Source organism: Acanthochromis polyacanthus, chromosome 23 (genome assembly GCF_021347895.1).
Source record: "Acanthochromis polyacanthus isolate Apoly-LR-REF ecotype Palm Island chromosome 23, KAUST_Apoly_ChrSc, whole genome shotgun sequence".
Taxonomy (NCBI): domain Eukaryota; kingdom Metazoa; phylum Chordata; class Actinopteri; family Pomacentridae; genus Acanthochromis; species Acanthochromis polyacanthus.
The window spans coordinates 6,340,323-6,357,606 of NC_067135.1; the positions used below are offsets into that span (position 1 = coordinate 6,340,323).

The window sequence follows — 17,284 nt, forward strand, 5'->3', positions numbered from 1 at the left end:
TTTAATATACACATAAATTACAATTTTGAAGTGTTGAGCCTAATCAAAAAAAGCAAAACATTTGCCGTGAAACTTTTTGAGGTTTGTTTGAGCTTTACACCTCTATTGACATGATTTGCAACAGATATTTCCCAGGCATGCATACTAGTCTATACTGTAAACTGAATAAAAAAAACTAATGTCCAAAACATGTCGTCACTTATTAGTCGAATTAAAGAAACTAACCAAAGTCACAGTGCTGTTCTAAAACAAAACCTAAAACATTATGCAACAAAGCTGACAAAGTTAACAGAACTATTCTATTCACAAAATTATCACTAATTAGAGAGTAACATTGTTCTTTACTGACCTGTGGAACAATATTAAGAGACTAATTTTGGATGAGAGAAAGGCCAGCAGGGTCCAGTTCCAGAAAAGATCCTCTTTAAAAAGGAATTGCTGATGTATAGTAATGCAATGACCTATTTTCAGAGAAACTGATAAAGACTGTAGTCATGATGTCATGGAATGAGGCACCGCACCATGAAATCTACCAGGTTTCCCGTCTGGGCCGTCACGTTTCCTCTCATGGGACTAGAGGAGTGTATCTGCTGCGAACACCAGACACAAAGCACATACATGGTCGCATAGCTGTCCCATTCTTACCCCTAGTGTCTGTTTATTCTTGTATGCGTGCTGCCTACAAGATATTTTAGGTTCCATTGTAGTTTTTCGGCCTCTTTGTGGACATTCCTCATAGGCTTATTATTATGCCAGTCATTTCAGTTTTCATGGCTGAATGCAAAAACTACCTATTCGTTAGTCATGATGTGATAAACTGACCTGCCTAGATGACACATTTCAAATAGGATATGCTGTAAATCACTGCAGGATTTTGGTCATCTCAAGTGTAGCCGTAGCTAAAAACTGAAGAAGAGGCTACATAGATTACAGTAACTTATCATCTTAAGTCAAATTATAGCTTATAGTATAATGTACAAAAATTAAATCAATCCTAGAAGAAGCATCTTTAGTTATTGCGTTGGCACACACACATTCTACTTCAAGTCGAGAGAGAGTTCAGACAGCTTGCAGCACGAAACTGTAGTAGAGATTTTGTAAATTTACTAAATTAGCATCATTAAAATGGACACAATTTGAGATAAATGTGTCTCACGCCAGAGAAAACGAGCTCCTCTTTGCACTGGTTTATTCAAAGTTGGCACTTGGAACATTCTGACAATGTCATCTCTTCTGCCAACATTTTCTGTCTGTTGTCACAAGTAAGGAGAGTTTTTGATGGCTACAGAAAAGTACAGGTGTTAGCAGCCTCCAGGATCGAAGGTAAACAAAAAAATAAGTTCCATTTTTAAAGAGTTTGACTGAATTTTGTCGAAGCATCCACGAATAAATCAGTACGAGTCAGTGATACAATTTTCCGGATGGGTTAGAGTCCAATATCTACTCTGAATCATGGGAAAGACATTATGCGATGGATGCATTATTTAAACAGCGACAGTCCTTGTACCCACCTAATTGTAAAGATGGAGGTCTCTTTAGTGACTGACTATCAGACGCCCCCCCCACAGGGAGCGTTTCAGGGTGTAAAGTGGCCCAACTGTCTTGTAAGCATCGAGCTTGTTTTCTGTCAAAAAAAAACATTTACATTTTAACAGCTTAGCCATCGTCATTTGCATTCAGCAACATTGTGTAGGCTTGTAAAAGGCTGAACAACCTGTCTCTGGTTGAGTTGTGGGTCCAGCGTGGCCACTTCTATTCTCTGCAGTCATTCCAGAGCAGTCAACAGAGTCACAGCACTCACAAAGAGAACTGTCTCCCTCTGTGGCACGCCAGCTGAATGACAGAGAAACACCCTGATAATATGCCCAAGCTGGAAAGCTGCAGCCTAAAAATATACACGTGACAGGATAAACCAAATCATGGTGGTTTAAAACTGGATGTTTACTTAGTTAGCAGCCTCACCTGAATGAAGGTCTATGGAAGAAGCAGGCTTTATCGAGGTGGGTGTGCGAGTTTTGTGTCAGAGTGGCCTTAAGATGGCAGCTGATGAACATCTAGAAAAAGAAAATGAAGCCATATTTGAGCCAAGGTTCAATGCAACGATTACAAAAACTATTATGTGAAATGCTCCTGAATCAGCTCCTGTTCATGTAGGTGTTTTTACCTGCTCCCCTGACTTCTGGTTGAACTGGAAGGCTTGGACGCTGAAGCACAGTCTGTTATTTTGTTCCCTTGGGAAGAATTTAGATGGAGAGCCTGGCAGTAAACTGTCCACAAGACATCTGCAATGGAGGAGCATCACTGATGAGAGGTTCACATGAACTGCATCAGATTTAGACATGATTTAGTCAGAATAATGTTGGAAGAAAACCAAGGATCTATTCAGTAGATTTAATCTGGCACTTGAATCCCTACATTAAGCACCGTCGTGTTGTTGTGATGTGAGTTTTGCGTCATACACTGAGGATGGGAGGAAATACTGACCCATGCTTGGTGAGAAACTTGTAGCTTGGCAAGGAGAGATGGTCAGGCTTCAGAGTAGCCACACAAGAGTCCACATATATAGTGAGAGGAGGGTGTAGTGGGGCATCCACACTGGCCTCCAAAAACACTGCTTCCCCCTGCTGGTACACTAAAGGACTACGCCGAGAGGTGCAACCATCTGAGTAGGAACAGACAGACATGATATTTGAATACGTACTCCAGTTAGAAACAATATTACAGAGAAATCTTACACTGATACAGTTCAGATTCAGCAACATGGTAGTTTGACCTGTCATGAAACGTAGGGAGAAGCGCAGAAAGCCAAAGACATTAATCGTGGATGTCAGCGGTACCCAGGTAGGGGATAACAGCCCCATTGTGACTTTCTGCTTTCTGTACTCACACAGAAAAAAGACACTTGTTAGACAATTACAGAGAATTGATGACAGCCTAATACAACCTTTGACTTTGCTCCCCCCCCAAAAGAAAATACAATATTACAGCATCAGCCTCACCTCTTATAGTGACACTCAACAGGTATGATGGTAGTCGCCCCTTTAATTATGACGCTGCCTGTAGAAGTATGAAGCACAGCAGAAAGCAGGTGCAGCTTGTTGGAATACACAAGCCACTCACTGTGAACCTGGAACACAGTAATCACAAAGGAATGTTGTTCTCATTTACCGGAAGCATAAAAGATTGCTTCTTTGTCTGAAAAAAATCCAAAAGGTCAGTAAAAAAAAAAAAAAAATCCCTATATTTCCGAAAATTTGCAAAACCTTGAAGAAAAAAATTCAGTAATTCCTTAAAAGTTTCCCTTAAAAAATTATTTTAAAAAAAAAACAAAATTTGGCAAGAAAATTCTTGTAAATATTTTCAAAAATTAGTAAACATCTTCAAAAAGATCCTAAAAATATCTAAAGTGATTCCATATATATCAGTTAAACTTCTAATGTATTCTTTAAGAACATTCACATAACAATCAGCCAAAATCCAGCAAATTTTACTGGATTTTGGTTGGGTTTTTGGATGAATGTTCTTTTTAACATTTTAACATTTCTTTTTTTTCACCAAAAAATGTTCAAAGATTTCCCAAAATGTTGAAAATGTTAACATCAGAAGTTTCCCTGTGAATCCCCCCCCCGCACATTTTCAAACTGTAAAACGGGTCAATTCTGACCCGCAGGATGACACAAGGGTTAAAATATGATTTTAACCTCATAAAACGCTTGGCTTAACTGCATGGTTTTATGGTTACCAGGGTATTAACTTTTAGTAATGACTTGCAATTAACTAGTAAGTGACTAGAGAACTACTACAGCTTATATGCATGTTTTAGTACGCTGTAGATGTGACCAGCACTATGTAGAATTGGATAGAAACTGCATTTTTTTTTTAAATATCTGAGACAATTTAAAGGAATGTACATAATTTAACGTGACATGTTTGGTTATAGAAATAGTTAAAAATGCATCATTAACATCTCTACTAATAGTCTTGTCTCTTGTTTATGCCATTATTAGCCAGAAGAAACCTACTAGTCAAAAAAAATAGGCACGAATAATTTAGTACGTAACTGTATCCATCATTTTTAGTGCTGCAATAAAAAAAAATCATGATAAATTAGGCAAATAAATGCGATTTTTTTCCCTCTACACTCATTTGAAGTTCAGTCCAACAGTGTTAGCAAATTGTTTCATGACTGACAGCTGGCTTTAAACTCTTTTAAACATCTTTTAGCACCAGACAAACATGAGCCTGACCGCCTGTGTGACTTTCCCACATTCTTTCCTTACATGAGACTCGGTGCCACATTCCTGCAGCCCAGCAGAAATGACCATTTCACCGTCAGACAGCGGTCCCTTCGGGCCGCAGGACTCTTTCCGAGTCAGGTTACCTCCAAGTCGAAGATACTCGGGTTTGAACGGAACACCTCTGTCCTGGAAAAACTGTCGCTTCACGGTTATTCTCATTTTGACTTCACCGCACTGAATATCGAGACTCTCCCGAGTTTCCACGTCCTTAATTTCAGCGAAAGAAACACCAGAAAAAGACAGAAAAATGATGGAAAAGAGGGCCACATCCCCACATTTTATCCAGGAAGCCATTATTGAAGAAATAAGACAAGATAGAGGCTAATTAATTAGTGCAGGTGTGTTTTATTGCGCTCTGGGCTTTGTTGCATTCAAAGACTCACAAAAACTTTGTAATTCAGAAAGCTTCAGAAATGATATGTCGCTGTTGATCCCTCACTGCGAAAATTTATATGATACAGCAGCTGGAAGCAAATGAGGCATGAAAGAAGCAAAAGAAAGAAAGAAAGAATATATATATATATATATATATATATATATATATATATATATATATATACACACACACATAAGACATACGACATAAGACATATACATATAGAAATCACATCATGAGTATACATATAGAAATGTACACATAAGGAATATAGGATTGAGACATGTTGTTGCATCAAGTACTGTGGCCTATATTGACTTTTTGACAAAATGAGCCCAAAATAATTCATATACATGCCAAATTTGTATTTCTTCTGTATGGAAATTACATAAATACATTTCCAGACATTGTGTCATGAGGTAATGATGTATTTTCTAGCTTTTTCCGGTTGCTTTATTTGTTTATTTGCTTATTTGTTTATTTTTTAGATGAATATTATGTTGTTTATTTGCTAGATGAATATTATGTTGTTTATTGCCGTTATTTTTTATTTTTGAATATATAGAAAAATGGCTAACATTGATCCCTGAGATCTGTAGCTCTAATTTTGTCACTTGTTTATGCCATTTCCAACCAAACTAAGTTTACTATCCCCCCCAAAAAATTCACTGTAAACAAAATTTTGAGGCTGAATTTTATACTGAAACAACAACAACAAAAAGCTCAAGAAAACGCTCCTGAAAGCATCACCGGGACCAATGCAAAAGGCGGAACTGAATCATTACTGTAAGTGTGCCGTCAGGACTGTTATTGCAGTTGCACCAGGTGGCCGTCGGGTGAGTAGTCCGTGTTGCACACAGCTGGGACAGTGTCTGAATTCACAGGAGGTTGAGAGTGACTTATCTGTGGAAACATGTTGTAAAAATGGATAAAAAGGTCGAAGCTTCAGACGAGAGGATCGACTGGGGCGGAAGTGGCGCAGGAGAGGGGAAAACTGCGCACCAGATTCAAACCTTGTTAAAGAATATACACTCCGGTCTTCCTAACCCACCCTCAGATCCTGTGAAATGCTCCCAGATCAGAGGAGACTATCTGTACTTCCACTACGGCTGTGATGGATGTGATGACAGAGGTTGGGGATGCGGCTATCGCACCATCCAGACTATGGCCTCCTGGCTTTGCCTCAGCCGGAACCAGTGCAAGCCTGCACCGAGCCTCCCAGAGATCCAGCAAGCCCTGGTTACCATGGGGGACAAGCCAGGCTCCTTCTCAGGCTCCAGGGAGTGGATCGGCACATTTGAAGCCTCCCTGGTTCTTGACTACTTCTACGACATCCCCTGCAAGCTGGTGCATGTGAGAGGTGGAGGGATTGAGCTGGAGAAGGTTGCAGTGGAGGAGCTCCATCAACACTTTGAGAAGCATGGGTCTCCAGTCATGATGGGAGGGGACAGGGACAACTCCTCTAAGGGGATACTAGGGGTGTGGACCGGAGATAAGGGGAGCTACCTGCTCATCGTAGACCCTCACTATTATGGATGTGAGCTGGAGAGGATGGAGCTGCAGAAGAGAGGGTGGGTGGCGTGGAAAAGAGTTTCATCTCTGGATCAGTCTTCGTTCTATAATCTCTGTATGCCTCAGACTGCTGCAAAGGGAATAAAATAGATCTATTTCTATTCCAGGTCTCCAGAATGATTATTATTCATGTGGATGAATGAGAAGAAATTGTGCAAAGTGCTTTGTTTTATTTAGCTGCAGTGCCATCCTGTGGTTAAACTCATTAAAGTATATTAACCTTCCTCTTCTGTTTATTTACAGGCACCAAAAAATATTGTTTCCTTGTCTAAAAAAAATCCAAAAATTCAGCAAAAAACAATTCCCCAAATTTCTGAAAATGTGCAGAACTTTCAGGAAGAAAATTCCAATAATTCCTTCAAAGTTTCGCTTAAAGGTTTTTGAAAAGAAAAAAATGGCAAGAAAATTCTTGTAAATATTTTCAAAAATGAGTAAAAATCTCCTAAAAAATCCTAAAAATATCTAAAGTGGCTACATATATATCTGTAAAGCTTTTAATATATTCTTCAAGAACATTCACCAAAAAAAATCTACCAAAATCCAGCCAATTTTGCTTGATTTTGGTAGTAATAATTCTTTTATATAGCATCATCATTTTATTTTAGAAAAATATTGAAAGTATTAATGTTAAATATAATGCTTTATATTTGTATATTTCAATATTTGCAAAATTATGCCATATTTAAGAATATATTTTAACAATATGTTGATGAAAAAAATATGTAAATCTAAAAACAATGGATATATTTTTGTGTTATATAGAGTTAAATTTTTTAATGGTACACATTAGGCAAGTAAATTCAATGGCTATTTTTATTTATATATTTGTGCATTTCAAAAATCAATAAAATTTATAAATAAAAAGTAAACTTTTAGAGTGAAAAATAGTACATAGTTTTACTAGAATTGTAGTAATTTTTTAATGAAAAGTGCCAATAATTATGTTATTTCAGCTACTTCAGCGTGAAGATCTGTTCTCTTTTTTGTTTGTTTTGTTTTCTATTGTTCTGATAAAAGCAATTTGCAAATGTCTGCTTCAGATTCTGGGATATTATGATTAACTTTTAAAAAGTTATTCCTGAGATTTTACAGACTCAAAGATGAATCAAGAAAAGACAGACTCAATTTTTATTTCTTGCAATACATCTAAATTCACAGCACATCTTATTTCTATGCATATTCAAACTGCAAGAACATTAAACCTTTCTGCAGTCAAGTGCTGGATCTCTAACTCATTTTAAACTCTCTCTCTCAGCTCTCTGGCACACAATCATTATAGAAAATCTGGAAGTTCTTGTCCACATCCATCCTTCCCTTGAGGAATTTCTCCAGATTTTTGAGAGGAACTTCTACCATGTGGTTGTTGATGCGATCATTCAACCCATAAGCTCCAAATACGGGGAACTTGTAGCGCACAAAGTACGGGGCATTCTGGTCGAACTCGATGCAGCAGTAGGCTGACCACACGTACTCCGGTACGGCCACCCGGTCCAGGTTGTTGCGACGTATGGTGTGGCCCGAAGTGGTGACCCCGGTGACCACGAAGGCTTTGCCGCGGCAGTAGTTGTTGAGGCGTTTGCGGATGAGGTCCTGGTGTTCGGTCCAGGGACCCAAGTTGAACTCCCTGATCTGAGGCACCACATTGGTCAAGCTGTAGGTGGAGGCTTTGTCTAGAGGGTCGGCCTGGTGCTCGTCGGGATTGAGTTGGCCGCGTTCGTACTGGACCACGTCGGCGTAGTCCTCCAGGACCGCCTGGGTGTCCTCAAAGTTCATATGCATACTGGCAGACTGGGGGAAGGGCTCCATGTTGCTGCTGCTCTTCTCTGAGGCCAACTATAAAAGGAGAGAAGAAACAGGGACAGTGTTGCTGAAACTTTGCATAACTATGGTAGTAAATGGCAAAGACGACACCGTGTCACTGAAACGCCATTCACAGCAATAAAATAGCGTATCTCACATTTACATTGTTGCCCCGTAGCAAAGTCGCTTGAACTCTTTGAACTCAAAATATATTGATATTTGTATTATGTGTACAAAGATTGAAACTCTTGATGAATGCATACAAATAAATATAGTAAATTATGAGTCTGTGACATATTTCGAGGTAAAACAAGCTTGATTTTTGAGTGACAGGCAGACTTTCAATCACTCTAAACTGACACTAACCTGAGGCTCAAACATCCAAGGGAAGTCCACCTTCTTCTCCCCGTCGGACTTCTTGAATGTGTATGCAGAGTAGATGGGGATGTGTCTGTGGGAGTCGTACAGGGTGACGTACCGGGGTTTGTCCTCGTACCTCTGGCAGATCTTCTTAAAGGAGTTGCTGAGGTATCCTCGGGGTGGAGTGCCCATGTACAGAGAGTCCTTGCAGCGTTCCACATGGTTAAAATCTCCAACCACCCCAGCTTTGGCCTCCATTAGCAACACACCGATCAGAACAGCTGCCAGGGCTAAGGCACCGTTTGCAGATGTAGGTATCATCACTGCAGCTCTATTCTCTCAGTCTTTTACGCCCTTTTAAACCTCTCTGCTCCTGCTAGTATTCCTTCCACTGTTTTGTAACAACTGCAGCCTCAGTCCAACTCTATCGCCCTCAGCATTTCCCTTCCGACCGTCAATCGAACTGGTCTCCCATTGTAAAGTATTTTCCATTTATTCAAATCGTCACAAGTGTCGTAGCAGCAGCTCCAAAGTCGTGAATGTTATCAGTCGTTCAGAGTATTTTATTATATTGAATGGTAAAGAGAAAAAAATACACTCAGTGATGGAATAATTGCATTCAAGGTTGTTTTTTTTTTGGTTTCTTTAAGTTGAGAGAAGATTCAAGGGTAAAAATGAGACTGAAAGAGATTTAACAAAGGCAAGTTCAGGAGAAATTGAATATTTTACACAAGAAATCTATCCGTCAGATTACAGAAAGTCTGCTTTTTACATAGACCACAGCAGTCCTCTGTTTTCAAAAGGACATATAGAATATCTACAGACCATCTTTGAGCTCTCTTTTGCCACAGTATGTGTACTTGTTTTTTTATCCATTGTATAGACAAAAACAGCTGCAAATTCTGCTAAAATTGCTGTTGCATTCTTATGTTTTAGTTTAGTTATCTCTTGTGTTACACTGAAAGCCTCTTTTCTCGTGTATCTTGGTTGATGCTATTTACTGTCTTTGTCTTGTGTTGATTTCTTGTGCTTTAATTTACTTTATGGATGCATGTTTTAATAGTTTTTACCTGGATTTGTTACTGGACTAAGTTTTGAATCTCACTGGAACTCTGGAATCAACTTTAATGTGCTCCTCTGCCAGCCTGTCTTCCCCTTTCTATAAGTTTGGTTATTTAGTTCTTCTTGTGCCACTTGCTTGTCTTCCAGTTTCATATAATGTGAGATCCATAACATAGGTGGGATAGAAGTTTAAGGTGAGAATATAAGACAGATTTCTATTGCAGCAACTTAAAGAAGCTGCAAGGTGGTGCGAATGTTGACAAGAATGGAACCATAGTCGGCTCTTTAGTCTTTCTGTTTCTATTACAGTGTAGCTGTCTACAACTACAACTGTTGACTCCCGGTTCTATGAGCATGTAGGAAACAGAACAATGAAGAAGTGTTATGTTGGCCTATTTACTTTGAAGATGGATACAGCTGCTGCTGCCGAAGACATTGAGAAGAACCTGCCCTGGTACAGATACTTTTTCTCCCCTTAAAAACACCTTAAAAGAGGTTTCAGCCATTCTAAACAGCTCCCAAGTTCCTGCAGTAGAAAACAGATAAAATCAATACAAAGAGGCCTTTTACTTTTTGGAATTCTTTTTTTAATGGATCCCACATGAAAATATTCTGAGTTATCATGAGAATGAAGCAGAATAAATGTTCTTCCTGAATATGTCAGAAATAAAACTTCAACGACAGTTTCATGTAGTATTTTTTTTTTTACTGCAAAATAGACAAAGAAGGTACATTTTGCTACACTGAATGTAATGTCTTCTCATTGACCTTTTTCACAGCAGGCATTTTGACATGTCTTACCAGCTGTTACTGATATCATTAAAGACAACTGTGTTTAATTAAGCCAGACAGTTTTACAGTTGAGAAGACACTTGTAGGATAAAAGGAGGAAAAGGAGGAGAGAACAAACATAAGACAAACAAGTTCTATCCTTTCTGTGTAATGGCCAACTTTTCACTTCACCTCCCAATGCGGTTGTTGAGAATAAGTAGAAAACACTCTCAATTTCCAGCTTTAGCATTTCTCTTGATCCAGTTCTGAGACATCAGAGTGTCACAGTAATGATGTCTCCAATGAAAATGGTCTGGAGGTTTTATACCTCTTTCACAGCAGACACATTATCATGCCACAGTAGAAAATGCACAGATGTAGGTAATAAAATGAATTATGGCTAATTTCCATTTAGCTGCCTTAGTTTATGGCTCCTGATACTGTGCATGTTGGCTCACTGTCATGGCTCAAGTAGATGCAGCTATTTTTAGTGATATCAGTAACACCTGGGCATTTCTTCTTACATATCACGTGGCTACTTTATACCGGATGCTGGTGGCACACAGTCACCCGCAAAGATCTGAAAGTTCTGGTTAACAAAGGTGGTCTTCTTGAGGAACTCTTCAAGCTTCTGGACGGACATTTCCATCACCCCGTTGTTTTCTTCCTCATTGAGGCCATAGTGGGCAAAAGATGGGAACCTGTAGCGCTCATTATAAGGTGTGTTGTGGTCGTAGTTAGCGCAGCAATAAGCCGACCACAGGTAGGTGGGAACCGCAATGCGTTTCATGTTTTCCCGGCGGATCATCTTCCCCGAGGTGGTGACGCCAGTGACGATGTAAGCTGTTCCGTGGCAGTAGTTGTTAAGCCGTTGGCGGATGATGTGCTCCTGTTTGTTCCAGACTCTGTTGTTGAGGTTGGGCACCATGGGTACGACGTTGGTGAGGGTGTAGGTGGAGGCCTTGTCGTCAGGTTCGTCCTGGTGCTCGTCCGGGTTGAGGGTGCCCCGCTCGTAAAGGATGGCATTCGTATAGTCGTCCAGAACAGCTTGGGCGTCTTCAAAGTTCATGTGCATGTAACCACGCGGAAAAGGCTGCATCTCATCTGTGTCAGATGAGGTGGATAGCTATGCAGAGAGACAGACCCACAACAAAAAACAGAATGAGCATGTCTGGATATGATTACACAACATCTGAATAAAGTGAAGATTCTGAATACAAACATCTCATTACAAAATTTTTCTGGGTGATGCACTGCTGCAAACATGCCATAATTTCTTTTACCTGAGGTTCATACATCCATGGAACATCCACACATTTCTCCCCGTCTGAGCGTTTAAAGATGTAGGCAGAGTAGATCGGTATGTGGTCCTCGGTGTTGTACAGAGTCACGTAGCGGGCCTTCTTGTTGTAACGCTGGCAAATGAACTGCAGGTAGTGGTGTTCCAGTCCTGTCGGTGGTGTTCCCCTGTAGAGGAATTCTCTGCACTCTGGAGACAGCTCTTTTTCCACTCTCCCTCTTACTGCTGCTGACATTATAATGACAAGCAGGGATCCTATCTGTACCCAAAATGCCATAATTAGGAGGTGTCTGTCACTCTGGTGCGTCAAGTCTATTTCTAAGGTCGTCTACAAATGATTCTCTGGATCTGCCGGTGGAGCTCAGTTCAAAATGCTGACACAGGTTTCACACTCTGCTCTCTTTGTAATCAGGACCCAGTATGCAAAGCAATGCACTTTTTACACCTCAGCAGATCCACCCACAGCTAGAGGAGCATGTCCATGAAATCGAAATTAGCAAACACTTTAGTATGTTTCTAATAGGTGAGGAAGAAGATAGAAAAAGGTCGTCTTACCTCTGTAGTTTGCTGTAATGATTAGGGAGTGAACTACTTATTCTTCAGTTTACAAGACATAGAAGAGTCAAAGATGGGTTAACATCTGACTGACTACATGTTTAGGTGCAGCTGTCGTTGACACATAGTATTTGAACTAGTTTTATATATCCAGAACCTCAGATGATATGAGGCTAAAAACAAATAGTGTAGGATGTTTTAAAAATTTGTATCCAGGTAAACATTGTTCCGAGCATAAGCGTCGGCTCTCAGTTTAAGTGGCCCCACATTGTATTTGACTAAACTGCAACAGTGCAACTATCAAGACTGTTATGACTGTATATAGCTTTAGAAACTTCTTAGTTGTTGCTGATTTTTTTCAAAGACTCATCTCTTATAAAGACTTTTTGGTGCAACATTTGAAATTAACTTCCAAAATTACAACTTGCAATGGCACTGCAGGATAATAACATTACTTTGATAATATTTCGTTCATTATTTTTTTATTCAGCAGCCATGAAAATGTAGATGAAGAGTATTATAAATGCAGCACAAAGTAGACAAAAAACAAACAACAAATGCAGCATGATGCATTGTTCTTTTAACGTAATGTGTTTATGATCTAATACATTGTCAATAGAGAAATTAGATTTACAATTTAAAAAGTAGATCATCATCATCATCATCAAAAAAAAAAATATCCACAGTTTTAAACTCCCCCATGGTAGCGGTCAAGACGTCCCTTCATGCTGAGATACTGGTCAGGTCTCTCCTCTTCTTCTTGAATGGGTTTTCTGACACACAGCCCTTGTAGAAAATAGTCATGTCGCTGTCTATGCCTGCCTGGTTCTTCAGGAAACTCTCCAGAGTCTTTAGAGGTACTTCCACCACGCTGTGGCCAGTCTGTTCATTCAGTGCGTAGCCCCCGTAACTAGGGAACATAAACCTCACCTCATATGGTGAGTTCCGGTCAAACCATGGGCAGCAGTATGCCAGCCATAGGTGTTTTGGGATTGTGAGGCGGTCCCTGTTATCGCGCTGGATGGAGGCCCCTGAAACAGTCACTCCTGTCACCATGAAAGCTTTGCCATGGCAGAAGTTGTTGAGGCGACGGCGGATGATATCCATGTAGGGGTTCCAAGAGGTATGTAGGAAGTCTGTGATCACTGGAACTACGTTGGTCAGAGTGTAGGTGGAGGATTTGTCATCTGGCTCTGCTTGGTGCAGGTCAGGATTTAGTGGACCACGTCTGTATTCTACAGCGTCTGTGTAGTCGTCCAGCACAGCCTGGCTGTCCTCTATCAGAGGAGGTGTGTCTTCATTCAGGGGAAGTGCCCTCATGTTGCCACCCTCATCATCAGAAACCAACTGTAGGGAAGAGAAATAGAAGAAATATGGATGTTTATTATTTTGAGAATTCAAAATCATTTAAACCAGTGCTGGAAGACCTTCGGATGCAACGCTTCGAATACAATTTCTGTTTGCCATGAGATTCAATTCAACATATTCCAGTCTCTTTGTCAAAGTCAATGCTTGTGCTTATTTTCTGCAGACAGCAGCTTTGGCTTCGGCAGATAGTTTTAAGATTAAGCAGTCCCTTACTCAGCTTTGCCAGTGCTAGATTATGTTACCTTTGGGTCCATGTGTCCATTCATCACTCAGGTAGCCGGCTGAATCAGGCAGTTTGAGACTAAGCATTGACACACTAGGAGGTGTTCTGCTTTTGGCTCAGTAATGGTAAACAGTGTGTGTGGATTTAGTCCATTTTTGCTTCAGAATTGGCCCATGTAGCCACATTTAGACCAATTACGGATGACCTGAATTTTGGCTAAGACACAGACCTGGTTCAGATTCAGCCCCCACACTTTGGTCAGAGTACTTGGGCTTCTTATGGGGCATCATTCACACTGTACTTGGCCCAAATTATTTCTTGCATTTGGGTTATTATGGGCCAAAATCATTTTGGAAGCTGTGCAAACTGGCTGCTGCATTTAGCCAACACACAGAGAAGTGATATCAAGTTTTGAATCTGACACTCAACAAGAAAGCAAAAAAGTGTGTTTACTTGTATCAGTTTGTGTTGCTGGGTATTTAGTAATAATCATACTGATACAAGCAGAGTTTGTACAATATTGTCAGACATAGTGTCACGATTGCGCATAAATACCCAAATACTGTGCTGCTCTCTACCTGAGGCTCGTACATCCAGGGAGTGTCCATCCTCCTCCTTCCATCCGACTTCTTAAAGATGTAGGCAGAGTACAGAGGAAGGCGGAGACTGCTGTCATACAACGTGGCGTAACGCAGTTTATCAGCATACTTCTGGCAGATCCTCTTCAGGCTTGTCCCTCGGATCCCTGCAGGTGGTGTCTGCATGTAGAAAAAATGGCTGCAGTCTTTGAAGTTGTTTGACACAGTGGCGCTCACCGGGTGGAGCATCACTAGAAAGGAGAAGGACAGGATGCAGGTGCCAAACAGATGCATCCTCACACATCTGGAGTGGCTGGAAAATCTAACTTGTGCATTTCCCCACCGTACTTGCCTGACATGCACCAATATGAATAAAGAAATTCCATAATGATGTGTGCTCTGTTTGAGCTCTCATCTTGTATTAGTGTTGCCTTCACCAGAGCGGTGAAGTATAATGACAGTTGGACACAGACTGAGCATGCAAAGCAGCCGTGGCTCAGAATGGACCTATTGGCTGAAGAGTTTACTTATCTAAGCCAACGGTTTCTGTGCAGCCATGCGTCTTTGCACCACTGTCTATTAGGCTGTGTTCATATTTTAACATATCTTGGGAATTATTTCTGTGCTAACTGCATTTTTGTCATTTAAGGTGATAAACTAGTGCACATGCTTTAATTCTATATCTTCTTTTGCCTTTGCTATGAAAGAGCCTGCTGTAATGAACCATATGTGGCAGGAAAAACTATATATATAGAGAGGGTTATATGCATATTTTGTTTTCTTTTTCTCAGGGCATTCATTTTGTTGATAGGGAGTCAATTAAATGCTTGGATTTGTTGTGATTTTATGGCTAACCTCCATAATTAATAATCCTGTAGAGCCCAGTAAAATCCTAAACACACACATCTGAACTCAGACCTGAACTGAATGAGCTGTCTAAATGACACCAGATTAAGAGCCATTATGTCTTATATGCATCTGTATTGCTAAATCCCATCTAAATATGTATTTTTGTGGTAGTTTTCAGTAGTTCTTGGACTATTAAAGTTACAGTTAAAGTTTCTCAGTGACTTACAGAACACTTTTAATTACATTTGGCTTGTATAAAATAATCAGATTAATATCTTGCAACTTTAAAAAGGTGAGAAGTCAGCAAGATTTACTGACATATTATATATTTTAATAATGATAATATAATACAATTTGCACCATGGCCACACAGTATAAATTATTGTTACAGGACTTATAGTTATAGGACACAAAAGAGAAGTAGTTTTACTGAATGAAAAATGCCACAAAAGTGTTGAAAATTACTTTTCAGTATTTAAACAGGAAGAAAATAAAAGATATGACCAAAAAACAAGCCTTGCTTCACCACTGTAAAACACATTGTCCCGATTAGACTCATCTACTCTCTCAGATAACGGACTCTCAGAATCAAGTTCAGTCGGAAATCTTATCGCCATCTGATGAGTCATCACTATAATCTGTCTCCTCATCTCCCTCCTCAATATCATCTCTGTCATCTCCAAATTTATCCTCAGAGAAGAGAGGACGGATCCCCACACTGTGATCCTCCACAGAAACACTCTCAGCATCAGCTTCTTTACCATCAGAAAGCAAAGCAACACCCACCACCTCAGAGACTCCAGGGAGATTAACCGTGTCCACATCAGGACAGGGATCAGCTGCAGGATGCTCTGCAGTTCTCCTGCCTTGGTGTTACCAACAGTGGGTTAACCTTAGCTTTTGGGTTTGTTTTGTTATTAGTCTTCCTGCCTCTAGAGGCTCCTAGGTTGGTTACTTGAGTTCACCCTGAGCTGTACAGCTAGTTCCGGTTCTGGTTGTAGTTCTGTATTCTTCCTGGTTCTGTGAATAAATTTGTTGTTGGTGCAAATCTGTCTACTTGTTCATTTCCTGCATCTGAGCCTCCATTACCCATTGTAACATGTTTTAAACAAATACACTAATATAAATAACACACACACACACACACACACACATATATATAAAATATAATATAATTAAATTTTAAATTTTAAATTTAAAGCCAGCAGGTGTCAATATGGAGCAACAACAGCATCAGCACATCTCCACTGTCTTCTGAGCGTTGAGCTCCAGGTGGTACATATTGATTTAATGACCTAGTATATACAATAATATAATTTAAGTTATTCTGTTTTATATTGTATAATTTAATATCTGAATTTAAGTTTTAAGTATCTTTGATATCTTTAGATACAGTCAATAAATAATGTGAGTTTGTGTCATAACATGAAAATCAAAGTGAAAATGTTGTGAATGTCAGGATGCTTATGTACTTGTCTTTGAGGCAGGGAGGGGATTTTTAAAATATATTTTTTATTTAAAAAAGCAAGTTTTTCCAAGGTTTTGGCATTCAGGATTTGAGTTCTGATAGATCAAGTGGAACTGAGAGGAACAGGCTGAAATAAGAAGGGAATACCTTATTTGCCAATATAATAGTGTTTGTTGCCCTCTGGTGGCCATTTGGAGACACAACTCCACATTTCGGAATGAACACAGGGGTTATTAGTAATGGAGGTGTCAGTTTTAATTGTCGTGTCAGTTGCATTGTTTACAACAGCAGTATTTTATAACTGCACCATACCATACTATACAACACTGCAGAGACACCAACACAGCTGCTGGATGAACTTGTTGGTGGCTTTGAAACCAAATTGAGCCGTTAATGACCTCTTCCATCTTCACTGTCTGTACCTTGTCCAGACTGTACACCATTCAGTTTGAGGTAAATTCAGTTCAATCCACAACCCACATCTTGGGACAACATAAAAGTCTTAAAACTATATTTACTTGCAGAGAATCTTTCTTTAAGGTTGTAGTATTGAGGGTGCACACATATAACTGGGGGCCTCCGTGAATTTTTGGAATTCTCTTGCTTTATTTTTTGATATCTTTAACATTTGTGGTGTTAGTATTGTTTAGACTTGCTTCTTTTACATTCTATAAACATTACTGGTGAATAACATTATTCTAAGT

General features: G+C 39.7%; 4 protein-coding genes across 4 annotated transcripts; 1 reads left to right on the plus strand and 3 right to left on the minus strand.

Annotated features, from left to right (window-relative positions):
• Window positions 1-1,189: 1,189 nt before the first annotated feature.
• Window positions 1,190-4,808, minus strand: LOC110946477 (zona pellucida sperm-binding protein 3-like). Its single transcript, XM_051944079.1, has 6 exons — window positions 4,281-4,808; window positions 3,000-3,127; window positions 2,485-2,877; window positions 2,165-2,282; window positions 1,963-2,054; window positions 1,190-1,833 (listed from the first exon to the last, which is right to left on the minus strand). Exons 1-6 carry the CDS (start codon window positions 4,590-4,592, stop codon window positions 1,677-1,679), a joined length of 1,200 nt encoding a protein of 399 aa, XP_051800039.1. The 5' UTR covers window positions 4,593-4,808; the 3' UTR covers window positions 1,190-1,676.
• Window positions 4,809-5,222: 414 nt separating this feature from the next.
• On the plus strand, window positions 5,223-6,470 carry ufsp1 (UFM1-specific peptidase 1 (non-functional)). Its single transcript, XM_022194027.2, has one exon. The coding sequence runs from the start codon at window positions 5,599-5,601 to the stop codon at window positions 6,334-6,336; it is 738 nt and encodes a 245-aa protein (XP_022049719.2). The 5' UTR covers window positions 5,223-5,598; the 3' UTR covers window positions 6,337-6,470.
• An 890-nt stretch (window positions 6,471-7,360) lies between these two features.
• On the minus strand, window positions 7,361-8,087 carry LOC110951097 (endonuclease domain-containing 1 protein-like). Its single transcript, XM_022194017.2, has one exon. It carries the CDS (start codon window positions 8,050-8,052, stop codon window positions 7,498-7,500), a length of 555 nt encoding a protein of 184 aa, XP_022049709.1. The 5' UTR covers window positions 8,053-8,087; the 3' UTR covers window positions 7,361-7,497.
• Window positions 8,088-8,101: 14 nt separating this feature from the next.
• Window positions 8,102-11,774, minus strand: LOC110951098 (endonuclease domain-containing 1 protein-like). Its single transcript, XM_022194018.2, has 2 exons — window positions 11,523-11,774; window positions 8,102-11,365 (listed from the first exon to the last, which is right to left on the minus strand). Exons 1-2 carry the CDS (start codon window positions 11,772-11,774, stop codon window positions 10,775-10,777), a joined length of 843 nt encoding a protein of 280 aa, XP_022049710.2. The 3' UTR covers window positions 8,102-10,774.
• Between the last annotated feature and the right edge of the window lie 5,510 nt (window positions 11,775-17,284).